Here is a 19,541-nt window from a genome sequence, read left to right as displayed (position 1 = left end):
CCTCCTCTACCTGCAGGTAAGGAAATACCCCTCTGACTGGCCAGGCTTTCAGTAGCTACAGGTGAAGAATTCTGGTTCCTCCATCCACCCTCCTCTACCTGCAGGTGAGGAAATACCCCTCTGGCTGGCCATGCATTCACTAGCTACAGGCAAAGAATTCCTGTTCCTCCATCCACCCTCCTCTACGTGCAGGTGAGGAAATACCCCTTTGTCTGGCCATGCATCCACCCTCCTCTACCTGCAGGTGAGGAAATACCCCTCTGGCTGCCCATGCATCCACCCTCCTCTACCTGCAGGTGAGGAAGAACCCCTACGGCTGGCCATGCATTCACTACCTACAGACGAAGAATTCTGGTTCCTCCACCCACCCTCCTCTACCTGCAGGTAAGGATATACCCCTCTGGCTGGCCATGCTTTCAGTAGCTACAGGTGAAGAATTCTGGTTCCTCCATCCACCCTCCTCTACCTGCAGGTGAGGAAATACCCCTCTGGCTGGCCCTGCATCCACTAGCTGCAGGCAAATAATTCCGTTCCTCCATCCACCCTCCTCTGCCTGCAGGTGAGAAAATACCCCTCTGGCTGGCCATGCATCCACCCTCCTCTACCTGCAGGTGAGGAAGTACCCCTACGGCTGGCCATGCATTCACTACCTACAGACGAAGAATTCCGGTTCCTCTACCCACCCTCCTCTACCTGCAGGTAAGGATATACCCCTCTGGCTGGCCATGCTTTCAGTAGCTACAGGTGAAGAATTCTGGTTCCTCCATCCACCCTCCTCTACCTGCAGATGAGGAAATACCCCTCTGGCTGGCCATGCATCCACTAGCTACAGGCAAATAATTCCGTTCCTCCATCCACCCTCCTCTGCCTGCAGGTGAGAAAATACCCCTCTGGCTGGCCATGCATTCAGGAGCTACAGGTGAAGAATTCTGGTTCCTCCATTCACCCTCCTCTACCTGCAGGTGAGGAAATACCCCTTTGGCTGGCCATGCATTCACTAGCTACAGGCAAAGAAGTCCGTTCCTCCATCCACCCTCCTCTGCCTGCATGTGAGTAAATACCCCTCTGGCTGGCCATGCATTCACTAGCTACAGCCGAAGAACTCCGGTTCCTCCATTCACCCTCCTCTACCTGCAGGTGAGGAAATACCCCTCTGGCTGGCCATGCATCCACCCTCCCCTGCCTGCAGATGAGGAAATACCCCTCTGGCCAGCCATGCATTCACTAGCTACAGGTGAAGAATTCTGGTTCCTCCATCCACCCTCCTCTACCTGCAGGTGAGGAAATACCCCTCTGGCTGGCCATGCATTCACTACCTACAGGCAAAGAATTCTGGTTCCTCCACCCACCCACCTCTATCTGCAGGTGAGGAAATACCCGTCTGGCGGGCCATGCATTCACTACCTACAGCCGAAGAATTCTGGTTCCTCCTTCCACCCTCCTCTACTCGCAGGTTAGGAAATACCCCTCTGGCCCCACGCATTCACTAGCTACAGGCAAAGAATTCCGGTTCCTCCATCTGCTCTCCTCTACCTGCAGGTGAGGAAACACCCCTCTGGCTGGTCATGCATTCACTAGCTACAGGCGAAGAATTCCTGTTCCTCCATCCACCCTCCTCCACCTGCAGGTGAGGAAATACCCCTCTGGCTGGTCATGCATTCACTAGCTACAGGCAAAGAATTCCAATTCCTCCATCCACCCTCCTCTGCCTGCAGGTGAGGAAATACCCCTCTGGCTGGCCTTGCATCCACCCTCCTCTACCTGCAGGTGAGGAAATACCCCTCTGGCTGGCCATGCATCCCCCCTCCTCTACCTGCAGGTGAGGAAGTACCCCTCTGGCTGGCCATGCATTCACTAGCTACAGGCAAAGAATTTCGGTTCCTCCATCCACCCTCCTCTACCTGCAGGTGAGGAAATACCCCTCTGGCTGGCCAAGCATTCACTAGCTACAGGCAAAGAATTTCGGTTCCTCCATCCACCCTCCTCTACCTGTAGGTGAGGAAATACCCCTCTGGCTGGTCATGCATTCACTAGCTACAGGTAAAGAATTTTGGTTCCTCCATCCACCCTCCTCTACCTGTAGGTGAGGAAATACCCCTCTGGCTGGCCATGCATTCACTAGCTACAGGCAAAGAATTTCGGTTCCTCCATCCACACTCCTCTACCTGCAGGTGAGGAAATACCCCTCTGGCTGGCCATGCATTCACTAGCTACAGGTGAAGAATTCTGGTTCCTCCATCCACCCTCCTCTGCCTGCAGGTGAGGAAATACCCCTCTGGCTGGCCATGCATCCACCCTCCTCTACCTGCAGGTAAGGATATACCCCTCTGGCTGGCCATGCTTTCAGTAGCTACAGGTGAAGAATTCTGATTCCTCCATCCACCCTCCTCTACCTGCAGGTGACGAAATACCCCTCAGGCTGGCCATGCATTCCTTACCTACAGCCGAAGAACTCTGGTTCCTCCATTCACCCTCCTCTACCTGCAGGTGAGGAAATACCCCTCTGGCTTGCCATGCATCCACCCTCCCCTGCCTGCAGGTGAGGAAATACCCCTCTGGCTGGCCATGCATCCACCCTCCTCTACCTGCAGGTGATTAAGTACCCCTCAGGCTGGCCATGCATTCACTATCTAGAGGCGAAGAATTCCGGTTCCTCCATTCACCCTCCTCTATCTGCAGGTGAGGAAATACCTCTCTGGCTGGCCATGCATTCACTAGCTACAGGTGAAGAATTCTGGAAAAGCCCACCCACCCGGTGCCTTCCTGGTTTCCACTCTTTTTCCCTACTTAAGGAGCCCTCCAGCCTCTTTTGCTTTGCAGATGGGGAGCAGGTGCAAGTGGATCTAGGTCTCCTGGCCTAAGCACCACCCACCTTCTTAGCACTGCCTCTTCCTTCCTGCTCTTAACTCTTAGATCGAGGGCCTCTCTCGCCCGGGCATCCGAAGCGAAGGGCTGCCGGAGAAAAGGGCAATTCCTGGTTGGTCCTGTTCGGACAAGGAGGACCCAGGGCCCAACCTCCTGCTCAGACAGTAGGTAAGCATCCACCAACATGTGGTTACTCCCTCTGCCCCTATAGGCCATCCCCACCCCCTCTGGCCCCCCTGTGTTGTTTCCTTGTGCTCCCCTCCCTTCATGTTGCTTGTTTTGCTTGATTCTTCTGCTCCCCCCTACCCCCTACAACCCCTCCTGCCTACTACTGCAGGAGTCTGTCCTGATACATTCTGCTTTCATCATCACTGTCTTGTGGCCAATGCTTGATTTTATTTTTATGGACGTCATTCATTTACGGTGCGTCACCCTTTCTCAACTCTCATGCTGGACTTCCTTTGCATCTTGTACTCATGGTGGCCCTGAATCATGTTGTTCCCATCTTCATTTTGTGTCCTGGCTTGCAACATTATGTGTTACTACTGACTTCTGCAATTGTATTCACTCTCCCCTCTTGCTTCTCCACTCTTTTTGACTGCTTACTGTTCTCTCCTCCTCTCCCTTTCTCCCATTTCCTATCTCCACCCCTTACTTTCTTCTATGCAATTACTCTATCAGAATTGTCCCTGGACCTAGTATGATAGCAACCTCGTCTGTCTCCTCCCCCCTCTCCTTACTTGTTTTTTTAAACCCGCCCCAGCACTATCTGAAATGTCATCAGGACTAGTACGATAGTCGCTCGTTTTGTTCCTCCCCCTTCCTTTCTGCACCCCTCTCCCTCACCTTTTGTTTTTCTCTGGCTCTACCAGAAATTTCGTCAGGCCTAGTACGGTAGTCGCCTGTCTGTTTCCATTCCCTTCCCACTCTCCCTCTCCCTTCCTTACCTATGTCTTAGCTCTTGCACTATCTGAAATGTCGTCAAGTCTAATACGATAGTTAATTTCACATCCTTACTGTTCATGGCCTGTAAGAATGTCATTATTTTCCCTTGTTCCCTCTATTGCTTTGAAGCGCTTTGAAACACATTGTGGGTCATTATGACCCTGGCGCTAAGTGTTTAATGGTGCCGTAAAAGGCCACGGCGCTGTTAAACACTTAGCGCCTGATTACGAGGTCCCTTTGCGGGACCCGACCTTAACAGCTGGTACAGACCAGCCGTTAAAAGTAGGGTGCCGCAAAGGGACCTTGGTGCTAAGTACGGTACCGCAATTAGCGGTACCGTACTTACCGCCTTCCCCTTTCCCATAGAGCCATATGGGGCAAAAATGGGAATGGGGAAGGGCCATGGCGGCATGGGGAATTACCGCCCCGCCAACCTCCGAATGGGGTGGTAATTCCCCATTCCGTCATGGGGAAGTCGGTAAGTTACCGGCATGGACCATGGTGCTATTAGCACCATGGTCCAACGCCTGGGTCGTAATGAGGCCTATTGTGTATGGGCACTATATAAAAAAATGATCATATCATATCCTAGCTTTGTCGTTGCCACTGGGATGAGGCAGCTTCCTCTGTTTCTCTCTACTGTTTCTACTGCTCCGCTGCGGCTTTGCAGTCCTTCGGTCCTCACAGTGTCGGCGCAGTTGTCGGACCAAATGGTCCACCTTGGCGAGGTCACAACACTGCTTTGTCTTTCCGGATTCATACTCGGGTTGTGTCCTGCCAGACCCACGGCGGATTTCTTCAGCCTGCTGCCAACGTCCCCTGCACAGCATCCCTGTTGTTCCTGTCTGAGTTTGAAATTATCTGGCTCGCCAGGCTTCACACCTGGCTCTCTCTAATGTAAGTCCTTCCTCTCTCTTTATATCTCTCAGCTGGTTCCTCCCAAGCATAATCTGATAGTACTTTGTTGTTGCTGAGCATTCTCTAGGCCTCCTTGGGGCCGCCTCTTCCTAGTACCTGGTAGGTAAGGATTCTTAATGACTCCTTCAGTGTTCTTCTTCTCAGTACTTCCAAGTAACGTAGTGTTAAAGGTTGTAGAAGAAAGGGAAGAATTGTCACAATTGAAGATAGTAGTATTATGAGGTGGAGCCTTTGGGACTACAAGGTTAGGGAGTTCCGCCATGGATCGGGAGTCCTTATTCCCATGAGGGTAGTCTCACCCTGTGAGGCCATCCTGCATTTTACCATCCCTAGGGGGAATATTGGGTGGCAGCTTCATCTCCCTAGCCGTGGTATACAAAAGAAGAACTGACCTACCCACACGGGTTGTTTTTGCACACTGCTAATTTTCATGTGATTATTTTACTACAGGTGAGGTTCATATAGAGTTAGCCTCCTAAGGCAGTAAATGTAGAACCCAAGCGAATGCTCTGGATATAACACTAAGGGCCTCATTACACTGTAGGCGGTAAGGGTTTACCGGTACCGGTATTTTACCGGTACCGGTAAACCCTTACCGCCTTACTACGAGGTCCCTTTGCGGGTTGGAGAATTTAACGCCTGCTTTTTGCAGGCGTTAAAAACCAACCCGCAAAGGGACCAGGGAGCTTATTACGGTACCTTCCCCCCACATAAAGGATGATATCCTTGACCCTTTAGAAGTCGCTACTCCAGGTTAACACGTCTTATGGTCTGCTCATTTCATCATCCCATTTGTGGTCTCGGCTACCCCTATTGCTCGTTTAACCCAACTCCCTCCTTCTAAGGAACAGAACTGGCGGCTAGTCGACTCTGTGCAGCTCTCACTTTTATTCAGTGAGAGATGTCAAGCAGCTTCCGAAGTGGATCGATCGTTTTTGGCTAAAACGCTTCTTGCCGTAGCAGATGACGTGGCGCCACTAAGAATCTTTTCTAGTGAGAAGCGCCCTTCGTCCCCATGGTTCATTGAGCTGAACACAGATGGCGTTTAGCCTATCGGCCTTCTTTAAAATCTGCCTCCAACAGGCTACTCATGACTACCGTACTGCCATTAGCGATGCTAAAAAAGCGTTCTATTCATCCAAAATAGAGCTTGCTCTAAACAACACAAAATAACTATTTTCAGTGATCTCATCATTTACCTCTGATGCACGCTTTATTCCCTGTACACCTCCCTCTCAGGCTCTCTGCAATTTCTTGTCAGCATTTTTTGCGAGTAAAATAGACACCATTCACTCTGGTGTTTTGAAGGACAGGGGCCAGGCGCTTCCTAGTTGACAGCCTGAGCTATCTGCACTTGGCCCTATGGACGGCATTTCCTGTTTTTTCCTCTGGGGATATTCTTAAGGCAGTTAATCTTAAATCTTCTCCGGGGCGCTGTTGCGCACAAACAAGATGGCTGCCTGAGACTGCGGCTCTTCAGCTGGGACCTATGCAGCGCAGCTCCCACTCTTGTAGTGCACAAAACAGGATAAATACAGCAGAATTGGCAACTGGAGGGCAATACTGTTTACCAGGCTGACCTTGCCCTTTTTCCGTCCCTCCGCACCGCTGGGAGCCTGCTCCTTGCCTGCCACCCATCCGACCGTTGCCAGGCTGCACCCAACCATCGCAGGAGCCATGGCGGGTCGTGGTTGCGGCTGGCGCCTCTGGCGGGGGGGGCGAGACTCCACCCGCTCCTGCTTCCTCCTCCTGATCCTGAGGAGTCCACAGCCCGGAGCTCCCACTGTGACTGGGGACCTGGAGCGGGCCGCAGAGTTTGCGATGCTGCGGGTGGCAGCACAGTGAGTCGCTGCACACTGGCTACACCCTGGTCCCTTGGTCCCCCTCTCCCGCTGATGCCGCGCCAGCCTCCTCTCCTGCTCCGCATTTGCGTGCAACACTGTGCGACTCAGCAGCTAGAACTGGCATGGTCCTCAGTGCCCAACGCGTAACGGCCCCACCTGCTCTGCCTGTACTGCTGGCCCCCGGTAGCGGAGCTGCTGGTGGCGGACGCACTGCATTGCCTGCTAACGTGCCTCCTTTGCGGTGGTGACCCCTATACAATGCAGAAGCATGGCCCCCTGTGTTAGGGTCCATACAGTTGGGGCAGTGCCACTGAAGCCAATCCCCACTTAACCTTATCACTGAGGGAGACCTCGGATAAAACAACCCTCACAACAATTGCTCTCCCTCGCCAGCTACTCATCATTGTTGTATGGACTTGCACGCCTACCCATTGCTTCCACATTCTGCTGTTGCTGGCAAGACCCTACGTACTGTGCATTGGCAGCTCTCTCCCGCTCTCCCTGGGCCGTTTGCTCCCGCTGGCTGGGCACTTAATGCGGACACTTTAATTCGCCTACTCCGCACCGCTGGTGCGACTGAAGCCTTCACACTCTGCGGTGGCACTGGCTCCCGGGGACGAGAGACATACATGATCCTCAGCAAGAGCAGCGTCACTGAGTCACATCACGCCCTAAATGGAGAGAGCGGCCCCGGATACAACACCTTTCGACACTGCTGTCCTCCCCTGCCTTACACTCTCCACGGCTGCACTGACCTGCCTGCCTATCTACTACCTCAGTGCTCTGCCTCTATTGTTGTGGCCCTCTGTGCTGCACGCTCGGCAAGGCCTATCTGCTCTACTAGAGCTGCTTCCCCCCCACCCCCGCCTGGATTGGAGAAGAGGACATTCATCTATACTCAATGCTGGGCCACATAAACCGTTGGAACTCCACACCCCACTGGGTCCTTCTGTTCTGGCCAATTATCGTCCAATTTCTCTTCTCCCTTTTCTGCTGAAACTTTTGCAATCTTTGGTTTCTCCTCTTCTGTCTTCTTTTCTGGAAACGTCCTCCTTCTTTGATCCCTTTCAGTCCGGCTTCCGGTCGGGACGCGGAACCGGGAGTGTTCTAGTGTCTTTCCTGGATGATCTAGCCATGCTGGCTGACCAAGGCGGGGTAGGAGCCTTAATACTGCTTGATCTGTTGGTGGTGTTTGACACCGTCAGTCACTCCATTGTCCTATCCCACCGGGCACTAGCAGGCATGTCTGGTCCCATCCTGGTATGGTTTTCCTCTTTTCTGACAGGAAGGGGTCAATCACTTCTTCTTTCTCCTTTTTTCTCCTCAGTCTATTCACTCTCATGCAGTGTTCCTCAAGCCTCAGCCCCAACCCTGTTTAACATCTATGCACGGCCACTGCTGGATTTTATCCACTCTCATGAGTTCCACTGCTATTCGTACGCTGATGACACCCATATCCTCGTCCGGTTAGATCTTGGCAGGGCTGGGTTGTCTGCTAGCTTGTACGATTGCTTGGAAGGCGTGAAGCGATGGATGGATCTGAACTGGCTGAAGCTCAATGGGGACAGGACTGAGATTCTGATGGTGGGTGCCCCCTCTCTGCCTATCTCCTCTTTTCTCTCTAGATGGCCTTCTACACTTGGTGTTCTCCGGGATCCAGTGATGGAGGTGAAAAACTTGGGAGTGTTTTTTTTCTGTGTCCCTTTCCATGGCTTCGCAGATTGGTGCTGTGTGTAAGACTGATCACTTCATCCTGAGAACTCTCCATAAGGTATTGCCCTCTCTTCCTGTACAGCTGTGGCCTTTCTTAATGGCTTCTCTTGTGAATAGTCGCATTGACTATTGAAATTCCCTTTACTTGGTCCAGCCGCAGGGTCAAATTCATCGACTCCAACTCTTGCAGAATACGGCCACCTGGGTCGCTATTGCCACTCCGTATGGGACCCACATCAGTCTAGTGCTTAGATCCCTGCATTGGCTTCCAGTGGCAAGAATAATTGAGTTTAAATCTCTCTGTTTAGTACATCAGGCCTACTACCATCAAGGTGCGGAATATCTACAGGATACATTTCCACACTATATTCCTGAACGGACCTTACGTTCCAGCAACGCACATTTGGTAGTTATCCCCAAATTTTGCCATGCTAGAATAAGCGGATGTGCTTTTTCGATTGCTGCTAGTGCTCTGTGGAACAGCCTACCACATGCTCTTAGATGTACGGAAAACCATTTGGTCTTCAGACGTCTTCTTAAAACTCTGCTCGTATAGCTTTGCTTCAATGTGCTTTCCTCGTGCCATGATGCCATTTGGCGAGCGTGCGTGTTACAAGTGACCCTATGTGATGCTGGAAATGCATCGGAAGGACAGGGCCTCCGTATCCTTGTCCTTTACTGCTTTTTATCGTGTGTTCTGTCATGTTTTCCGCGCAGGAGTTCATGTGGGACTCCTGGCGGTGCAGCTCTCTTTTGGTTTGGTGAACGGACCCATGGGATACCCTTATGGCACCCATGGGTAGGGATACAACCCTGTGCCCCTAGTGTATGTTTTTGGGCACCTGTGGGTGGCCCGCAGAGCAGGGTATGGGCTGGTGGCAGCTCCATGCTGAATTTGACAGGTGCGCAGAGTATCCTCCATTTTGGGATACCCCGGCCCTGCCATTGGGATCCGTTGATTCCTGATGGAAAACAAGATGGCCCCGGTGGCCTCTTGCTTTCTATTACCTATTACCTTGTTTTCCCAAAGTCCTGGGAAGCCCTGACTCTGTCCCTTCCCCCTGACTGGCTGTTGGGTGGAAATTCCATATATGGTGTTGTTGTGAAGGCCCGGCCAGACTAGCTGGAGCCTTCCCGGTGATGTATGTTGTGGGTACCTCCTGTGGGTGGGACCTGGGTGAATAGAGTTCATGACGAATATGCATTCTGTGTTGTGGGTGTCTAGTATCTGGTGGTTGAAACAATGACTGAGACACTCCTGCCCGAAACCGGTATGAATGCAGCTTGGAGTGTTGAATGGCTCGCACTTGTCCCAATACACATAACTTGTTGTGAGTATCTGGAGAGAAGTGAATGGCCTGAATACCTCGTGTGCCTGATTGGCTGCCTGCCTGCATGAATGCCCGTAGTCATGATTGGATGCTTGAGTGTGACCCAGCGGAATGAATGGGAGATCAACAGTATATCTGGGGACCTCTCACTGCTAGGAATCGTGTTCAGAAGCTGAAGTCCACTACGACGAGTAACTGGCTTAACTGACGCTTGACCTTGAAGCCCTGCTGGACGAGAAGAATTGCAGTTGCTCTCCTTCACAATCTGAAAGCTGCTGTGCCTCCAAGGACTGACCCAGAGAGGACAGGGTAAGGCGCCCTCTTCCTGAGCTACGAGGGACCATCGTGCACAGCTGATCTCTGCCAACGCTCCCTGGTAGACAGACCTTCGACAGGCTGCTGACCCGATACGGGGACTGCTGCGGAACTCCAAGGAGAAGCACTCGGACTGTTGTCCGCCACTGTCGACGACCGCCGTCGCCGACCGGAGCCGCCGTGCTCCCGTTTGCCTAAGAACTTCCATTGATCATCGGACGCTCTCGTCTGCATCGTCACCCGCTTGTCTCCCGCTGGAGAAGGCCTGAACGTCGACGCACCGAGGAGCATCCACCGGTGGGTTTCCCGCCACCTAAAGACCACAGAGACACTGACGACTCGACGCCCTTGCTGGGCCACAGTTCTTCATCATCTCTTTGCGGTTCAGAACTATCGTTGCCGAGGTGCCCCGCACGCTTCTTCCTTGCAGGACGCCAACGCTCTGTCGTCGACGAGCACCGCTAGGAACGAAGCTGCCACTTCCCTGTCGTAGTTCACCCTTTTCACCATTGGACGTTCGACGACCCGTGACCCGCCTTAAAGGGAGGGCACTCAAGAAGGGTTGTCGATTCCCCGACACCGAACGCCAAGTTCCCCGACACCTCTCGACGATCCGTGGCTCCCGCCTGAAAGGGAGGCACTCAAGAAGGATCGGTCGACGCATCGTCGGAGAACTCTACTCCACCAGGTACATTGGGGGGGTAAAACCTTAACAGGAAGGAGTAAGATTATCGAACATTATATGGACTGGGCTTGTGCTATATATCTTTATTTACAGGTTGCCCAGGTGGGGGATCTCCACACAGAACTGTGCCTAGTGGTAGGGGTCAGTATTCTGCCTATTGTTTCAACCATTTTACGTTCCTGCATATCTCTATTGCTGGTTTCCTCGTTATTAATCTGCGTGACATTTTAACCATACAGTTGATGCACTTTAATGAGATTTGATAACATTACTGGTACCACTTTAGAATTGTAGATATTTATCATTATTGACTTCTGAGTACAAAGTGCGTTATTGTGATCGTGTACATACCTTTGAATTTTAATTATATTAAGACTGTGTTTTCAGTAATACAGTGTGTGGATATTCCTTTGTGGGGGTTCGGGGACTACACTGTACTTAAGAACCAGCCTGCATCACCTGCCGAGAAGCTAGGCCTTGATTGCTTGTCCATTGCTACCGTAATAGAGAATCTTGGCTGGGGTCTTCTGTGCCTCTCCTCTACCATATAGAGAGTGGAAGTACAGACATCCCGCACCAGTCTTTACACCCTAACATAACATAACCTGCATGGGGATGGACTTACACTGTATCAGGGCATTGGACATCATGTGCATGCAGATGGTGCTCCATAGAGTCCTGGGTGGAATCTGGGCAGAGAGCACAGCAATGAGGGATGATGTTTGGGGTTGCAGGTCACCTGCACATTGAGGGAGTGGTAGTGATTGCGATTTTGGTACACTTCTTCGTGGGCCTGGGGGGCCACCAACGCAACATGGGTGCGGTCCAGGGCTGCAATCACATTAGACAATTGGACAACGGCATAGAACTGTGCCTTCATGGAATTGACCTGGGCTGGGGTGGTGGACAGTGCGATGTGGTGTTGCACATTCCGCAGGAGGGCATCCAGCACCTGGACCAACACTGCACAGAATGTGGCCTGTGCCATGCTGTGCATCATTGCCCCGGAGTGCTGGAAGGTGCCAGTGCCTAGGAGTTGCAATACTGAGACTAGCTTAAGCAGAGGGGCACAGCTGTGCGGCCGTTAATCCTGCTCCCTATTTCCTCCTGTATTGTACTGAGCAGCTCAGTTATGGTCTCCCCGTTGAGGCGGTACAGGGTCACCAGCTGGCTGTCATTGAGGGTCCAGGGTGAAGGCCTGACCCTGGGGATGGGTGCACGCCTTGCCTGTGCTCTCCTCCTCCTCCTCCTCCTCCCTCCCCCCCCACACTCCCCCTGTACTCTCTGTGCCCTGGCCTGGTTGTCCTGCTCTCCACTTCCCGGCACAGCATGAGCAGCTGCCTGTCCCAGCTCACAGTGGAGAATGGCAGCATAGGGTAGGGGTGTGCCTTATGTAGCCCTCTGGAGTGCTTTGGGAGCGCCTGTTGCGGCTGGGATTCTGCTTAGAGTTGCGGGCGCAGATACCGCCAGCTGTAATAGCGCTGGCTGTAATAGCTCAGAATGAATTTACAGTCTGCTGTATTTGCGCCGGCTTGTGATCCGGCGGAGCGTATTTGCACCGCTAATTCAGTTAACGCCACTTTTAAGGGTTACCGCCAGACTTCTGAGGCCCCATGTCTGGCAACCGTGGTGGGATATGTCAACTTACCCACAAACCAGTTTTGTCGGTCTATAGTCTGTGAGGGTTTTCAGTATACCTGTAAGGTGAATGCTCTACTTGGCCTAAGTACTTCCTTGTGCGAAGGAGTTCAGATCTGCCTGTTCCCCTATCAGTGGGTGTTTTTATGTAAGAAAGGAAGATCGCCTGCTTGTGCCGCAGTGTTAACTGTTCTCACACCTCGATCTCTTAACTATGTATTTACTGCTTGATGGCATTTAGCAGGTATTGGAGCACCAATGTGTTCTATTTTAGCTCCTTTCCACAGCAAGGCTTACAATATCCAGTTTTAGTCAACGACCCATTGTCCCATCCAGTTCATGGTGCACCCCGCCGCTGGGCACAGGTACGTGACCTTGCTCCAGTAACCCTGGCTGGGAAAGAGCCTGCAGTTCTCCATCCTTAGCGCATGTACACGCAATGTCTTCAGCCAACATACGGATGCATAGCCCAAGAAAGGGTTTGCTAGAAAAAGAAAATGAAGGGGCGTATGGCAGCCATGATGTCATAGGGGCAGGGCGAATTCTTGCCCATTCATGTAGGTTTCCAAGCGTGAACCTGAAAGAGAACAGTCCCTGTCCTCATCACCTTGTCTTCCCAATATGCATTCATGTATGTATGTATGTATGTATGTATGTATGTATTTGCTGGAACAGTATGTCCTCATACTCTCATTACCAAGCAGACGCTTGACAAGCTGCGCCACAAACTGGGTGGTTGACCTCGGGAAGAGAGGTTGACCCTCTCTCTGACAAGACAGACTTTAAAGGGGTGAGCGGATAGCTCAGGGACAAAGCGCTTGTCTTGGAAGCCAGAGAACCAGGAGCAGCAGAGGTTCGAAACCCAGTCCTGCGCTTAGAGGCTGGACTCCTGCGCTTAGAGGCTGGACTCCTGCGCTTAGAGGCTGGACTCCTGCACTTAGAGGCTGGACTCTTGCATGGAGCTCGATATCAGAACCCACATTCGTTTGTGACTGCCATTTTGTACATTTACAGTTACAACAGGGGAACTTCGAGTTCTTTCATTAAACCTTACTATATATTTTATATGTGTTTTTTTGTAATAAATGTTATTTCAGTTCAAAACGGCTTGGCTAAGATTGCATTACAGATGTATGTGTACAAGCATCCCATTGGACTTCCGACTGTTCGGCCTCGGTACTCCATAGCGAGTAGTGGTTCCTTTAGATGAACGGTGCAGTTGCTGGGTTATGAAGGAAGCAAGAGGTGCCCTGGCAAGTCCCAGCCATACTGTGAAGCTCGTGGTGGTCCTTCAGGCCCTTTCCTTTGACTGATGTCTCTCTTTGTTTCTGCTCTGCTCTTATTTGCAACCTTCTTCTGTGCTTCTTCCACAGGGTCAGTGCCTCTTTGATCAGAAGATGTACCTCGGAGCACTGGAGTCCTTCACCTGTGCAGCAGAACTCCAGCCCTCAAAGCCATTGTACCATTTCCGCAGGTAAAGGAGGAGGTATAACTATCATTGAGTTTATTACACCAGCCCTTTACTGCACGCCTTCTGTACTCACTCTTAATGAGTGTTGTGCTCTCACTCCGTGTAGGTGTATTGCACCCTCTTTCTACAAGTCTACCACACCCACTATTTGCAAGCCTGCTGTACCCCCTCTTGGTGAGTTCCCTGCTCTCACTCCTTGTAGGTGTATTGTCCTCTGTCGCTACGAGTGTACAACTCACAGACACTGTAAGCCCAACGTACCGCCTCTTGGGTGTGACCTGCAATCACTCCCTCCAGGTCCATGGCAGTGTCCATGCCTACTCACTGCTTGCAGACTCGCCACTCTCTCTGTGAGTATACCGCAGCCGCTGTAGGCGGCCCTGCGGTGCCAACGCTTAGCAAGTGGCCTGCTTTCACTCCTTGCAGGTTTAGTGTACCTTCTTCCTGGAATTTGCTCCCTCTACGCCTCCTTCACCGACCCTGCGAGTCCCCACCTTGCCGTCTTCCTCCTTCTTGCACCTTCCCTCTGAAACGTATTCACACTCATGCCTTCCCGTCCCTTCTCTCCCCCCCCACTATTCTTCTTGTAGCATCGCTTGTCTGGCAGCTCTTGGAAGGCATGATGACTGCTTGAGATTAGTAAACCAGCTGCTAGAGAACAAAGCCAACCCAGACCTGTATGTGCTGAGAGCAAGACTGCATTACCAGTTCAATAAGGTACGTGCAGAGATGCTGGCAATCATTGTGCGTTTGGTGAGGCTGCTTCATAGTGGGTAGGAATCCTTGTGAGTCCTGCCAGAGTCTCCCTCCCCTTGCTAGGGCGGCACATAGAGGGGTGAGGCTCTCTGTAGGTCCAATGAGAGACTGCAGCACCTTGTTCTTATGGTACTGTCTTGATATTGGGCAAAATCTTCCTCGGGGCCAGCCCTTTGAGAGCAAAAATACCCAATTCAGCCCAAAATACAGGTTCTATTGTGCTGAGCAGTGATCTCATGCAAGTGACAAATGACACCCTCAAAGTGTTAGCATATTTATTCTAAGCAGTGAATTTCATATACATTTGGGATTCAAGTTAGAGAATATTACAAAGCATAAAACAAAGAGCAATGCAAAATATAGTGAAACATGGAACTTAGATAAACATAGAGAAACATAGAGAAATATAGAGAAACATAGAGAAACACAGTCTTACGTCCCTTAATCAGCCCTGGGAGACCTGGGTTTTTCATAAGCTAGCTGTAAAACAAGCCCCGCTCATAGAAAAACAAGGCTGGAGGACACCGTGAGAGCCAATGCCGGGCACCTGACTGTACACGAATCAAGTCCACAGGACGATCTCCCCCTGATCCATGTGTGCATGGATATTTTATAATCTCTTGCTGTCAGTCACCATGACGCACAGTTCCAGAACTTTCCCTGTGCAACTGGCTCATGGAAAAAACCCAGCTCTCTCTGAGATGCTCCCTGCTCGCTCCTACCCCCTCCCTTGGTTCCCATCTGCGCTGGCTGAGGAATGTCTTATCAGTACCTTCCCAGAGAAAAGGAAGATTAGCTTGGAGCCAGGGCTACCGTTAGTGAGGCTGAATATTCTAAGGGAAGCAGGGATGTATTAACCCCATCTGCAAGCTCTAAAAGGCATGCACTCATAGCTTAGTGTTTATAGCGCTTAAGACTGGCTATCTAAGCGCTATATAGGTGCCATGATGTTCCAAACACTCCAAAAACCTATTAGCTACATAGCTAGGGGCCCTCCCTGCCTGTCTATCAACAATGCTTAATTTGACCTATTTCATACTAGGCCTGCATATCCCTTGTAGCTCACTACTGCATAATGGAAGTGCTACAACAGACTACTGTCAGCATTTTTAGCACATACCTTGAATACACTATTGGCTTTCAGCGGCTAATGCTGTCATCTAAAGCCCTGATTGGCAAGGTTGCAATTTCGTGTATCACTACATTCCACCCCTATTCAACGTTTGTGCGACAAATGCTGACTAATACCTATCAATATAGTATTTAGTGCAGTGATAAAGACCTTGGGGCTTTGCAAGAGGTTTAAGCAAACTATCTTATAGCGGTTAGTTAGCGTGGCATGCAAGGTAAAACACTACCTAAACAAAAATGTACACAAAGTGAACAGTGACATATACCCTTGCCAAAACCTGGCCTACACAAAAAATACCTACACCAAGTGAACATGGACATTTACTCTAGCCAAAACATGGCCTACACAAAAATACCTAAATCAATTTTGTATAACTGATTGTCAGTTAAAAAGCAGCATGCAGTTAAAATGTCAAGGCAATCCAGTGTAGTCTAATCTACAATGCACTATTGCATTTATGTATGGTTACCAATTCTAAAACCTGGCAGCCTTTCACCCTAAGGGCCTACCCTCCCCCTGATCCCAGGGCATTCAAGCGTGACTATGGGCTGTGTGACTAGACACTTCCCCCAGGTAGGTGGAACCCAACCAGAAACCATCTAATTTCGTGAACAAGGTGAACCCATGGGCACCAGGTTGTCTAAATAAAAACAATTCTACTAATTTACATCAAAGCATGGCATGTGTTATTCATGCAATCAAAAGCAAGCAATTCAATCCATATGTATGCTGGTAACTGTAGCTCTGCGTGCCAGTGTGTGGAGGATGGTTGCCCCCACCCAGTAAAAAGCCAACACCTGCTGATTTAACAATGTTTGCCATACAATGCATTGTGTGTATTTAGCAGTCTTGTTGACCTGCCCTATGGCAGACAAAAATGTCTTCATGTCTAAAATTCTGTCATCTTCAATTGGCTGTCAATACTTGTAGCAGTGCTGGGCATATCAATGGGCCCCACTAGGCCAGAAGTTCTATAGCAGAGCTGGCATCAGAACCCATAGTGGCTAGCTTATTGTGCACAGTTTCTATGTCACAAGCATATAAAGCTCCTGCAATTAATGAATCTAGCTCCCTAGCTACGCGCACTCTAGTGATGGGCCATAGAAATGGACTCCATTTGTAGCAGCTTGGTAGTACTAAGGAAACATTGCCTCATGATAAATCTATGTCTAAGTGTAGCACTGTAATAATGAAGGTGTGCATTACCAGTCTACAATTTACATGTTGTCTTACCACTGGAAAATCTAACAGGTTCACAGTGTCTACCTTCTGTGACTTGGAGAATACCCTTCTTCAAGTGGGATATCTACCATATACAATATTAACTTTAGCCACAAACACCATACTACTATCCGGCAGTGGCTGTTTCATCACACCATGGAAAAAATTCATTTAGTCAAGTTATAGTTCATTAAATCTTGGCGAGAACACTCGCTGCAGTTCTTGGTCAGAAAAACATCACATTAGACAAATTAAACAAATGGTATCCATTCAGTGACAAAAGATGCCTGACAATGTGCCAGGCCAGTACACTAGCAATTCCATGTGGATACTCATTTGTAGCGCTTTTCCAAAGAATTATTCCAAATGTTTACAATCAAAAGGTGACTCTTTGCATTAGTGTGCTGGAGACAGCTGTCCCCACAAAAACATGAAACTGGTTGGTTTAACAAAAAACCGTGTCACACTCTGTGTCATAAAATCAAACATCAAGTCAGTCATGGTTTCATTTACCTGCCTTAAGCTGGCTGTAAAAGTATCCAGTGTTTCAAAGATTACCATTTCAAATTATAGCTCATACACTTGGCAGCATTACTTCAATTAAGAATCTTAACCTACGCACAGGTGACTTTGATGTGCGCACTCATCTTATCTCAAAATTAATTACACTCCTGCTTGCATAATTCTGCTGCCCCAACAGTTCATAAATCATTCTCCTGCCTACGTGCAATGTAGAATATTTTTTTTTTCAAAAAACAAAACATCTCTGGTTAAAGCCATTCAGTTGGAAGAGTAAAACCATTTGGTTTTTTCAGATTCATCTCAACAGTGCATTTAAAAACCATTTTTCAATGTGTTAGCATTCAATTGCTGTGTCATACAGCTGTATGTGGTGCCTGATGTTACAGTCCACAATTCATTGTCCATAGTCCTTTAAACAAGAAAGGGCAAAACATGTCATTTAAATGTGTAGCATCAAATACTTGATAATTAGCCAAGTCTGCATCGTGCCAGTTCAGTAAAAGTTATTACTCTGTTGGACACTATTCGCAGGTTACAGCATTGAGTGCGGTGCAGGGCACGTTAAAGTTGAAATAGCATGTCGCAGTGGCTCGCTTTCTCTGAGAATGCGTCTGACCCTTCTTTGATCAGTGTCACCCACAAACTGCATATTAATTTCTGATATTATGAAATGTCTTGTCGTGCTTTGCCTAGGCAAAATACAAACAGAAATGTTAGGATGTCATCAAAACTTCAATATCAGCGTTATCCACCCCTTCCCCTAATACCACCCCCATCTTCAAAAAGTCTCATCAGGTAACTACACACTTTGTCATTGCTACTGCAATTATTTATCACCTTTCTGCATGTTTCTGGGGGCTTATTTACACTCAACCATACGGGGTGTAACTGCCTAATCACAAACTCATTTGTGCAATGCAATCATAGCTGGTCAATGGTACCTCAGACTGATCTGTGCTTTTACAAAGCCATATAGTAAGTACCCAGGTCGCACAATGCTTTTCTTTTTCACCAAAGCGATCACCAATGCCAGGCGCCAACTTGCTTCCAGTGTCTCATGATCTTGATTCAGTTTGCCCTGCTGGCATCACTCCATTTTTGAAAGGTAAAGTCTTTCAGTCCAATACCGCTTACAGTTGTACAAGCAGCTTTGTTTATTTATCTTTCTTTTCTTAGCAGTGTCTTTTCAAGCCTCTGGTTTTTTCACTTGTCATTTTTTCAAAGGGCGTTTGCTGTTTTTGAACCACCCCTTTGAGTGCGATAGTCTAAGCCAGTTTCTTTTGTTGCTTCAACAAATCATTCATTCTTGCACTAAGCCGTGTGGCTTCTGGATCATGGCTAATGTGCAGTGTTCATGTTGTACTTCAAAGCCCCGCTCTGCATGTTGTCTCTTGCAAACCGGCTAAGCACTTTTGTCAGTTTTGCTTCCATCTGGAATGCCATAATGTCTTTGTCAGTTACTCCATCCCCTGGCAATGTAGCTTGCAGTTTGCCAGATGTGTATTTTCTCTTCTCAAAGCGCCTAGAGGCTTCTTCTCCAGTGCACAGCGCTTTACTTCAGTTCACATCACATGGAGCATTGGAATGCAGCTTGCACAGCAATAGCGCTTTACTTCACTTCACATCACATCACATGGGAATGCGGTTTGCACAGTAATGTCTGTTGGAATGGGCAGCTGTCTTTTCTTGGCCCATTCACAGATGCATAGGTAAATGTTCAGATGTGATGTGCCCGTCTGCCATCCTGCATGAAGCCTTTGCTCCGTACCACAGTTTACTGGGCAAATTCTTTACTTTTTGAACAGCTCTCTGTTTTTGCTCCCCCTTCCTCAGGAATGCAGGCATGTTTATCTTTCGTGTGCACCTGGCAGCGCCATGAGCACGCAGCTTATCTCTTTTGCCTATAACTCTTATACTGTGGCGGCTTCACTCGTTTCAGACAATTCATCCAGATTAACTCTTTCTTGTACTGTTTCTGCTTTTGTTTGCCTTCACGCACCTCGCCCAAGACAGCTTCAAGGCACAAGCTCTGCACACACAGCAAGACTCTTGTTTTCAAAAGCGGCACTTTTCTTGTAATGTGCGATCTTTCAAGAGAACTCGCAACCCATTAAATCTTTGTGCTATCTTATCACACACAGATGTTTCATTCTGTTGTACCATTGCCAAACTATAACCACTCAGT

At 49.4% G+C, this 19,541-nt stretch overlaps 1 protein-coding gene across 1 annotated transcript in view; it reads left to right on the top strand.

Moving 5' to 3' along the window:
- The window catches only part of TTC16 (tetratricopeptide repeat domain 16), a 547,992-nt gene that overhangs the window by 276,562 nt on the left and 251,889 nt on the right, over nt 1-19,541 (top strand). The window contains exons 6-7 of the mRNA XM_069609131.1: nt 13,628-13,728; nt 14,316-14,442. Coding sequence (XP_069465232.1) covers nt 13,628-13,728; nt 14,316-14,442 — 228 coding nt within the window. The remainder of the gene's footprint in view (nt 1-13,627; nt 13,729-14,315; nt 14,443-19,541) is intronic.

Source organism: Ambystoma mexicanum, chromosome 8 (assembly GCF_040938575.1).
Source record: "Ambystoma mexicanum isolate Mex_15411 chromosome 8, UKY_AmexF1_1, whole genome shotgun sequence".
Taxonomy (NCBI): domain Eukaryota; kingdom Metazoa; phylum Chordata; class Amphibia; order Caudata; family Ambystomatidae; genus Ambystoma; species Ambystoma mexicanum.
The sequence above is the reverse complement of the archived record's forward strand: the minus strand, read 5'-3'. Positions and strand labels throughout refer to the sequence as shown.